The 11,670-nt window shown below is 45.2% G+C and overlaps 1 protein-coding gene across 1 annotated transcript; it reads right to left on the bottom strand.

Moving 5' to 3' along the window:
• Window positions 1-7,641: 7,641 nt before the first annotated feature.
• Window positions 7,642-11,351, bottom strand: LOC139401093 (transcriptional repressor scratch 1-like). Its single transcript, XM_071145583.1, has 2 exons — window positions 10,707-11,351; window positions 7,642-9,899 (listed from the first exon to the last, which is right to left on the bottom strand). Exons 1-2 carry the CDS (start codon window positions 10,819-10,821, stop codon window positions 9,160-9,162), a joined length of 855 nt encoding a protein of 284 aa, XP_071001684.1. The 5' UTR covers window positions 10,822-11,351; the 3' UTR covers window positions 7,642-9,159.
• Window positions 11,352-11,670: the final 319 nt, after the last annotated feature.

The raw sequence follows: 11,670 nt of genomic DNA, 5'->3' as shown, positions 1-11,670 counted from the left end.
GTCTACAGAGAGAGGACAGGGTTGTCGGTAGAGTAGCAGTCCTCTACAGAGAGAGGACAGGGTTGTCGGTAGAGTAGCAGTCGTCTACAGAGAGAGGACAGGGTTGTCAGTAGAGCAGCAGTCCTCTACAGAGAGAGGACAGGGTTGTCAGTAGAGTAGCAGTCGTCTACAGAGAGAGGACAGGGTTGTCAGTAGAGTAGCAGTCCTCTACAGAGAGAGGACTGGGTTGTCAGTAGAGTAGCAGTCCTCTACAGAGAGAGGACAGGGTTGTCAGTAGAGTAGCAGTCCTCTACAGAGAGAGGACAGGGTTGCCAGTAGAGTAGCAGTCCTCTACAGAGAGAGGACAGGGTTGTCAGTAGAGTAGCAGTCCTCTACAGAGAGAGGACAGGGTTGACAGAGAGAGGACAGGGTTGCCAGTAGAGCAGTTTGAAATGGAGGGAAGGGGGTGTAAATGGGCCCTGGAGAGAATGAGATGGAGAGATAGTACATTTGCATGTTATTAATTTAGCAGACCTGCCCTACCATGTTCACACCGCTGGGCCATACCATGTTCACACCGCTGGGCCATACCATGTTCACACCGCTGGGCCATACCATGTTTACACCGCTGGGCCATACCATGTTTACACCGCTGGGCCATACCATGTTCACACCGCTGGGCCATACCATGTTTACACCGCTGGGCCATACCATGTTCACACCGCTGGGCCATACCATGTTCACACCGCTGGGCCATACCATATTCACACTGCTGGGCCATACTATGTTTACACCGCTGGGCCATACCATGTTTACACCGCTGGGCCATACCATGTTCACACCGCTGGGCCATACCATGTTCACACCGCTGGGCCATACCATGTTCACACCGCTGGGCCATACCATGTTCACACTATTGGACCCTACCATGTTCACACCGCTGGGCCATACCATGTTCACACTATTGGACCCTACCATGTTCACACTATTGGACCCTACCATGTTCACACCGCTGGGCCATACCATGTTCACACCGCTGGGCCATACCATGTTCACACCGCTGGGCCATACCATGTTCACACCGCTGGGCCATACCATGTTCACACTATTGGACCCTACCATGTTCACACCGCTGGGCCATACCATGTTTACACCGCTGGGCCATACCATGTTCACACCGCTGGGCCATACCATGTTTACACCGCTGGGCCATACCATGTTCACACCGCTGGGCCATACCATGTTCACACCGCTGGGCCATACCATGTTCACACTGCTGGGCCATACTATGTTCACACTGCTGGGCCATACCATGTTCACACCGCTGGGCCATACCATGTTCACACCGCTGGGCCATACCATGTTCACACTGCTGGGCCATACCATGTTCACACCGCTGGGCCATACCATGTTCACACCGCTGGGCCATACCATGTTTACACCGCTGGGCCATACCATGTTCACACCGCTGGGCCATACCATGTTCACACCGCTGGGCCATACCATGTTCACACCGCTGGGCCATACCATGTTCACACTGCTGGGCCATACCATGTTCACACCGCTGGGCCATACCATGTTCACACCGCTGGGCCATACCATGTTTACACCGCTGGGCCATACCATGTTCACACCGCTGGGCCATACCATGTTTACACCGCTGGGCCATACCATGTTCACACCGCTGGGCCATACCATGTTCACACCGCTGGGCCATACCATGTTCACACCGCTGGGCTATACCATGTTCACACCGCTGGGCCATACCATGTTCACACCGCTGGGCCATACCATGTTCACACCGCTGGGCCATACCATGTTCACACCGCTGGGCCATACCATGTTCACACCGCTGGGCCATACCATGTTCACACTGCTGGGCCATACCATGTTCACACCGCTGGGCCATACCATGTTCACACCGCTGGGCCATACCATGTTCACACTGCTGGGCCATACTATGTTCACACTGCTGGGCCATACCATGTTCACACCGCTGGGCCGTACCATGTTCACACTGCTGGGCCATACCATGTTCACACTGCTGGGCCATACCATGTTCACACCGCTGGGCCGTACCATGTTCACACCGCTGGGCCATACCATGTTCACACCGCTGGGCCATACCATGTGAAGATAGTCATGATCCCTGACCGAGAGCCTGAGGGATGACCAGCCCAAATTGTACTTATTCATCCATGCAGGAGTGTAACTCAGAAGCAGCCATGGGAGACCTGAAAGACATCGCTGCAGGTCCTTCATCTCACATCCAACCACTTGTTGGGATGAGGGCTTTTTCTGACCCTGCCCTGCTATGGTTCCATGGCTGACTCCAAAGTGGAGAAGTGAATCACACTGAATGACATATCACTGCAGAATAGATTTTCAGGATGTTCCCAGTCACCAACACTGACCTTGTTAAACACATGTTTACCCTGAAACATCGGGCACATGACATAATTCATATAATTACCTTGGGTCTGAATTCCTAAAACAAAAAGGTATTTTGTAAAGCCTCAGGCTGCATACTGTGCCCAATAACCTGCCTGAGTGGCTGAAATGGTCACTGAATACGAGAACATCTCTTCATAGTGAGGAGGCCATATCTGCATCCCAAATGGCACCCTAGTCACTATATAGTGCAGAAGTAGTGCCCTATGTAGGGAATAGGGTGCCATTTGGGATGTATCGATGACTGTAGGCTATGACTGTAGTTACAGCCCATGATCAGGGATCACTTGACATTCTGACAACACGACGGTCGGTTCAGTGAAATGCAGTCAGTGGGATGGAGATGAAATAGCTCCCAGTCACTAGACCTTCTCTTGTGCCGACCCTCCCGCCGCAACTCAACTCCAGTGGTTTCAACCCAAAGATCTGCACTGCATTATGCCCATCCGTTTAGATCAAAGGCAGGTGTAGGGCCTCTATTCTCCTCCTCATTCATTCCCACTGAATATGCATGATGTTTTAATTCCTCTCCTCCAATGGGAAGGAGAGGTCGAAACAAAAGCACCAGCCACTCTCTAAACCCTAAACCAGCCTTCATGTCTAGAAGTAGGCACCTCCAGAGACAGTTATATATAAAGAGTTGGGCCAGGTTTTAGAATGGATGCCATGTAAGTGCCTTTATTCTCCTAATGTTGGTGATGTAACAATACAGTTCCCTATTAAATGACCTGCTGTAAACAAGCCAAACAGAACAGCCAATTTAACACACGTTTTTATGGATTAGCATTTGGGATTATGTGTATCCAAGTCTGGACTGTGTTGTGGTGTCAACACATTTCACATTCACTGGACATCTTCATAAACAACGTATCGCTTAGCAGCGGCTATGGAGGAGAAAGAGGTGCTCCTGGACAACTCTTTGTGTATCAGAATCCGGGGTCTTCTGCGTATCACATGCAGGGCAAACTGGAGTTCTGCTCTGTGAGCTCATCAGATTTTAAATAGTTTCAGTCGGCTGTATCAAACACAAGATCAGAGCAACAGGCGTGAACAGCAGGAAACAGTAACACATCATGACGAACCTAAACTATCTGACAAGTAGCACCAACCTCACAAACCGCCAGTAACAACACATAGCAGTCCAGAAATAATACAATTAGGAGCCATCCATTTAACAGACAAGAGCACATAATTAAACAGTGGAGGTTCAACTACACTCGGCAACAGAAGCTCCACTGTCCTTTAAGTGCCAATGTTCAAGTGGTTGCCATTAAAAATGTACTGTGGTGTGCTGTGCTCCTGCTGCCTGTACGGTGGAAGCTGCCTCAGCTGCATGTCAGCCAAACTGGGTCAGAGCTAGCTCCCCCTCACCTCCTCTTCCCCACCTCCCCTGAAACACATTCTTCCGCCTGAAAATATTTGCCTAGCTACAGCACAAGCAGGAGTCAGCCCAGCTGAGAAAGTAACTCAAAACTCAAAGCTTATTATAAATGATTGATAGCTTCATAAATTATTTCATTCATTATCTTCTTGTTCGTTGTGGATGTTTCGTTTTTCTGGCAAGCATACATAGTTATTGGTTGTTTGTGGTCCTTCCTTCCAAGCTTCTTTTGAGTGAAAGCACTGACTGTTGTCCTCCTCCCACCCACTCTTAGTGTTGGTCTACAGAAACAGACCTCTGTGCCAGCAACATGCGTCACCAGTTCCTTCTATCCTGGACTGTTTGTTAACTGAACAGGCTTAAGGGCTCTCTGTCACACCACGGTCTCTTAGTCAGAGCTATGAGGTGGCAAAGCAGTATCCCTCTCAGCCAAGTGACGATGAACACACTGTGTGTGCCCCAAACGGCACCCTGTTCCCTACATAGTGCACTACTTGTGACCAGGGCCCATAGGGTTTAGTGCACTCTGTATATAGGTCGGGAATAGGGTGCCATTTGGGACGCAGATTCATGTCTGAAAGCAACGCTTTTCACCACGTCCTCACCAATCAGCCCTAATGCATTCTGAGGGGGCACTATTCCCCGTCTGTCTGTCTGTCTGTCTGTCTGTTGCTACAACCTGTAGCTAGCTGGTGCTGTGATGCACTCCTGCGTGCTGCCTGCCTACAGAGACTGTTACAGGATACCTTTACCTAGCCAAGTGGAATCTGGTTTGTATGTGGAGAGACATGCACATAGGGGAGGCTTTATAAAACCACTTGTGTGTTGTACAAGTGTCACACCAGTTGATGTCGATCTCTAACAGATAGATTCAACAAATAGCAGGATAAATCAACAGGCAGAGATGCTGTTGTCAGTTGCCATGGCTGGACTAGTAGATTACCTTTGGAATCCCGTCAAACAAAACTGTACTGTTACACAATTCTCTGTTCGTGGTCAGTATCAATCACACCATCAACAGCAAACAAGGGATGGACATGGAACTCAGCAGACCCCCTGTCTTTCTGTAAGGCCGTCAGCATAAAGACAAGCCTACTGTACTATTCAGCCGTCTGCCTGCATGGGCCTAAGTGCTGCCCAGGGGAGTGGCAGTCTGACATTAAACTGCAGTGACGGTAGAGGGATGTAGAAAGCCAACAGACCAACCAAGGTGTGAGAGAAACCCAGTACAACTATAGCTGTCTCCTGTGGACTAATGCATTGTGCTGATATAGGATATGTTCCAAATGGCACCCTATTCCCTTAATAGTGCACTACTTTTGACCAGGGACAAATGGGCTGTGGTCAAATGTAGTGCCCTATATAGGGAATAGGGTGCCATTTGGGTCGCACCCATACTCCTGCTATAGAACAATAACCCAGGAGCTCCTGAGACCCCAGTCTGCATGGGCCATCTAATGAAGCAGATTATAATGATTCCTGATAAACCTGCGTAGGCCATCTAATGAAGCAGATTATAATGATTCCTGATAAAACCTGCGTAGGCCATCTAATGAAGCAGATTATAATGATTCCTGATAAAACCTGCGTAGGCCATCTAATGAAGCAGATTATAATGATTCCTGATAAAAACCTGCGTAGGCCATCTAATGAAGCAGATTATAATGATTCCTGATAAAACCTGCGTAGGCCATCTAATGAAGCAGATTATAATGATTCCTGATAAAACCTGCGTAGGCCATCTAATGAAGCAGATTATAATGATTCCTGATAAAACCTGCGTAGGCCATCTAATGAAGCAGATTATAATGATTCCTGATAAAACCTGCGTAGGCCATCTAATGAAGCAGATTATAATGATTCCTGATAAAACCTGTGTAGGCCATCTAATGAAGCAGATTATAATGATTCCTGATAAAACCTGCGTAGGCCATCTAATGAAGTAGATTATAATGATTCCTGATAAAACCTGCGTAGGCCATCTAATGAAGCAGATTATAATGATTCCTGATAAAAGCTGCGTAGGCCATCTAATGAAGCAGATTATAATGATTCCTGATAAAACCTGCGTAAGCCATCTAATGAAGCAGATTATAATGATTCCTGATAAAACCTGCGTAGGCCATCTAATGAAGCAGATTATAATGATTCCTGATAAAACCTGCGTAGGCCATCTAATGAAGCAGATTATAATGATTCCTGATAAAACCTGCGTAGGCCATCTAATGAAGCAGATTATAATGATTCCTGATAAAACCTGCGTAGGCCATCTAATGAAGCAGATTATAATAATTCCTGATAAAACCTGCGTAGGCCATCTAATGAAGCAGATTATAATGATTCCTGATAAAACCTGCGTAGGCCATCTAATGAAGCAGATTATAATGATTCCTGATAAAACCTGCGTAGGCCATCTAATGAAGCAGATTATAATGATTCCTGATAAAACCTGCGTAGGCCATCTAATGAAGCAGATTATAATGATTCCTGATAAAAATCTGCGTAGGCCATCTAATGAAACAGATTATAATGATTCCTGATAAATTGATGAAATCGGGGCCTGAGCCTCCGTAGAGCAGAATGAATCCCATTGGGAGCTGCATGGGATTTTTGTTCCGGAATATGTGATTTATTGAGTTGATGAACAAGGTCAGGACGAGGTCAAATAAATGAACAAGTTAAGTGCAGCTCAACCATATCGAGAGAGGGGGGGGGGGGGAGTAGGAAGAGTGATGTATAACAAGTTGACCAGTTACAATGTCATGCATCAATCAAAAAACACATATGATCAGGCAGGCTCCCTTTCTCCCCACCTGTCTACTAAGAGTTTCACTCCACCTGAATATAGCAATTCAACAGCTATCCCGCCGCCTGCACAGATCACCATGGTCACGACAGAGACACACATTGTTTTCGTATTTCTGAGGTCATTGACTGCCTCCGTAATGTGAAATGTATAATGTCTGTCAATAAGTGGCTTACATTTTCAAGTCAAAGCAGCACTTCTAATGTCATTTTTAAATGTATTGTGCATTGACATTATTGGTAGCCGTCAAGTTAACCAATCATGTCCACACATCTGATTACAGAGTACCTTGAACCAGAATGTCAGAAATGTGTGTTATCTTGTCCCTCATTCAGTAAGTGTCAGCAAGTTCACAGCCAAAATTGTAATTTGACTTCCCAGGAAATTGTCTATCCATTTTGAGGTCATAGACCTGATTCTAAATGCAGTCAAGAGAGCTATCGAGTGATAAGGGTTATCTATGAGGAATTAAATGTCTTTTAGCCCCCTCAAAGGGCTACATGGCCTCATCTGATTTATGCTACAGTAGCTGCAGCCACCCAAGTAGTGCTCTCTCTCTCTCTCTCTCTCTCTCTCTCTCTCTCTCTCTCTCTCTCACTCTCTCACTCACTCACTCTCTTTTGCTCCCTCTCTTTCTCTCTCACTCTCTCTCTCCCCATCTCTCTCTCCCTCCTCTCTCTCTCCCTCCCCAATTTCTCTCTCTTCCCCCTCCTCTCTCCCCCTCTCTATCCCCCCCTCTCTCTCTTTCTCCCTTTCTCTCTGAGCAGTACAGTAGTAAGGATGATGGTTAAAACACAAGGTCATGTACAGCACTGTTTCCTATAGGATGGTGAAGACATGCTTTACTCTGAGGATTATCTTTCAACTTTTGATTCAAATGCTTGAAGATACACTTTAGGCTAATAAGGTGATATAGTATACATTGTGAAATTTGATACAAACAAATAAAAACAAGTGACTAACAGACAGACAAGAGATTTTGTTAATATTGTTCTTTATTATGAAGTGACAATGCCTTGTTGTGTCTTGTGCTTACATCATTTGAATGCTGACTGGAAAGGACATTATCCTCCCTCCAGATATCTCCTGAAATAAGGTTTGTTTAATTCTTTACAGCTGTAAAAATGATTACTCCAAAGGATTATTTACAAAGCCTCTTGCAATAAATTATTATTAATTCATTCTTTATTGGAAATACAAAACAGAGGTCAAGCTAATACGAGTTCTTGTTTTTTCTACCTGAATCTCTAGGTTCATTGTGCTACTTTTTAAGGTGTAAATGAAGTGCTTTGTTATAGACAAATCTGTGGCACACCAATGAGGTTCAAGAAAGGCATCTTGTCCATCAAGCTGAGTGTGGATGCAGTGCAAAGTTTGCCCACCTTAAGTCAATAGTGGGTTCCAGTGTTTTTCATCCCAAAATAACACCCTATTCCCTATATAGTGCACTAGATTTGGCCACGGCCCATAGGGCTCTATATAGAATATAGGGTGCCATTGGGGACCCAGAGGTGTTTGACCTTTGTATGACCTTAATGGGTGCCCTGTAGATTTGGAGACATGTTCTGAGATGCTGGGAGCTGAAGTACTACAAGCCTACGGTCCTAACACTACTGTTGAAATAAGAGGCAGGCAATGCATGGCGCTAGAGGAAAAGAGGATGTGGTCGTTTTCTTGTTGTTTCACTAACACTACATTGGCATTTCCCTGATGTTGTATTTTTTGTATGACTATAGATGCGTACTGGAGTAAAACATACCTGATTTTAAAAACTGCTATACAGTAGGTAATAGTTCATCATCATTTTCAAAAATACCATGCATTAAGTGATTATTGCTTTATAATTCGTCATGTGGCTTCAACAGAAATATTGCCAACAGATACTATCTAGATTTTGGAGAAGAAAAAAATCATAAGCTTTGTGATACTGGCATAGATTTCATTTTTGCATGCAATCATTTAAAATGGTAGTAAACGAAGAATAAGTGACAAAGCTTTGGCCTGTTCATGAGAGGTTGGCAAATTCACACATTAAAGTGCAAAGAATAGGTAGTGGTATCAAATAAAAACAGACCAATATGTCAGACATTCTATATAAACAAATACATATAAATAGCCTAATGTATAAATAGATAAATAAATACATAAATAAATAGATGAATGAATGAATACAAACATAAATGGCATTTACCTCAACGGAGAGTATGGTCTGTTGCAGCAGTACATTATTATCCAACATTAAAATGTTCGACTTTTGTTTGGAGCAATCCAGTATTGTCATCTTCGTCACATTTCAAAATATATGATTTCATATTTACGCGCGGTGGAAGGTATATTCTATCCACGTGACTGGAGGAGGAAGAGGATTTTTAAGTGCATGCGAAGATCATCAGTAATTCCTTCGGGTGGATTTCAAGGAGAATACAGAAAAATTGTGCTATTATTGTGGTTCCACTGGAAGTTGAGGTGGATTTTAGGAAAGGTTTGGCAGAATTAGTCAACCAAAAATATAATGTTTTTGTCTGCACTTTTAATGTGGACGTCATGGAGAGTCATCGAGATCAGGACTCAAGGGCGAGAACGCGCCTTTGAAGCACGCGGACTCGTAGTGCTTATTCAGGTAGGACTTGAGAGCGAAGGTCTTGTCGCACCGTTTGCATTTGAAATGCTTGAAAGCGGAGTGAGTCTGCATATGCGCGCGCAGGTTGGAGCGGTCGGCGAACGCTTTTCCGCAGTGTGCGCACCCAAAGGGCTTCTCACCCGTGTGTGACCTCATGTGGCCCTGCAGTAGCCAAGGTCTGCTGAAAGCTTTGCCACAGATGTCACACTTGTGCTTGAGGTCATGGGTGAGCAGGTGCATGGCCATTGCTGGCATGGACACGTACACTTTCCCACAGGTTGCGCACTTCTTGGCCATCTTGCTGTCCAGGCTCCGGTGGGTCTGCTTATGCCTACTCAGGTTGGAAGACGTGGCGTAGGTTTTCCCACATTCGTTGCATGTGTGACGCTGTATGCTCCTGCTGCTGGGGCTGCTGATTACTTTCCTCCGTGACCTTCCGTCCGTGATGTAAAACGCGTCCACCGTGTAGCAATCACTCACCGCGGTGTCCCCATTGATGTAGCCGGAGGTGACGTCCGACTGCGGACTGTCAGGCTGGTCTGAGTCTGGGGCGCCGTAGTCGCTGTGGATTCCATCGTAGAGTGGCTCCGGAGAGGGAACTTTAATGGCACCGTCGCTTTCTCCATCGTAGACAGACGGGCTGATGTAGTCACTAATGTACCCTGGTGTGAAAAATAACAAGATGTTAATTCAATTACTCATTGTCGCGCGGGGATTCTTCAAGTGGGAACAATCTGCTTAATAGATACAACAAGCTACAGGCAGCACTTCTCCACTTGAAATCCGCTACAGCACGTTGTCACCAAAGGCTATGCGTCCTGTGCAGTTTATTAAGCTTTAGGCGAGTCTAAAACGTTTCTTTTTACCTGGAAGCACGACCCTTTTATGCGTTAACCTATAGTTGCCAATTACACACAGTGAGAATAAACATAATTTAACAACATAACCTACTGAGATGATGAGGCAACATTATACAGCCGGTCTGAAGCGATGGATAGGCTAGTTTACACATCATCATGAAATATGATTCAGCCTTCTGACTGACATAATGTCTAAATAATAGGGCTATACACCCGTGTTCCAAGGCATAACGGGTAATATAGGTGCAATGCAATCTCTTGTGTACATGCTGGTACCTAAGTGCAGATATATGATGCACACTTGTGGGTTGTGGAGAAGTTTTGCGTCAGCAACACAAGCATCATTCCTCCCCATGTTCCGAGTAGGCTAGGTGTGATAGGCTATTTCCACATTCAATTAGTTTGTTTTAAAAACATACAGGGTAGAATTAGCCTACAAATGTATAGGTAGGTGTGTTTGTCAAAACTAATATAACAATGGAATCAGATTGAGTCATGAATGCAGCACAAAAACGTGCAAACGTGGCAAAAAAAGACACCGTGTATAATAAGCAATATATATATATAACATAATCAACATTCCGAATTATAAATAATGTTTATATTTACCTTTATCGTGAATCCGTAGACTGACGTCGGTCCTGGATCGTCCATAAGAACTCTCAAAATCACTGGATGAAAAATCATCAAGCTTCACCTTTTTAACCAGGAAAGACCTTGGCATGTTTCTGGTGTTGCACCGAAACAACAACCGTCCAGGGCAGGGTTACTGTCCTCATGCAACGCCAATGTAGAGCTGGATATTTAAGGCTGAGCTTTGGATGCCTGGCTGCGTAGAGTATCAGACAAACAGCCAGTCAGTCAAACAAACCCCCAGCCAACCCGTAGTGCTTAGGTTTCTCTGTTCTACCTGCTACGCCGTGTCTTGCGAAGGGAAGAAATGCAACTTCAGCACTGGATAGCTCCCTCTCAGAGGCTCGCGTACGACGGAGGAGCGAGCTGAAAGCACCCTGCAGAGTGCGCCTCTTTCTCCCGCGTGCCAATAGAGGATAAAAGCAAAAAAACACGAGAGAAGCTGCTGTACTGTAAGAGTGCAACAAAAAAAATGGGTTGCACTTGTCAGCGTTATTTATTGCTTTCCAATTATTCCCAACTCTGATTGGTAGCCTATTTACATTTGGCTGAAAAATAATAATGTCAGTTGATGGACCATCACCGCTCCACTTCTCTCTCTCTCTCTCTCTCTCTCTCTCTCTCTCTAGCTCTCTCTCTATCTCTTTCTCACTGTTGCTGCAGCCTCTCTCTGTGTTCTGTGCTTGGTGTCTGGAGACAGTTGATCAGCTGTTGGGATTTATACGGCGCTGCGATCAGGTGGGAGATGAAAATGGAAGTGCTTAATTTAATCCATCAGAAATCTCTGGGGAGCAACATTGGGATAGAATGATTTATATAGGCGGCTACTCGTCTCCACATCTCATTTTATTTTTAAGGAGCTCACCACCATGTTCTTTGGAGATAAGAATGGAAATGTTTGTTTTATTTCAAGTCTTTCTGTATCAGTTGAAACTAGGCT

Source organism: Oncorhynchus clarkii, unplaced genomic scaffold, assembly GCF_045791955.1.
Source record: "Oncorhynchus clarkii lewisi isolate Uvic-CL-2024 unplaced genomic scaffold, UVic_Ocla_1.0 unplaced_contig_11746_pilon_pilon, whole genome shotgun sequence".
NCBI lineage: Eukaryota > Metazoa > Chordata > Actinopteri > Salmoniformes > Salmonidae > Oncorhynchus > Oncorhynchus clarkii.
This window is presented reverse-complemented; position numbering and strand designations above follow the sequence as displayed.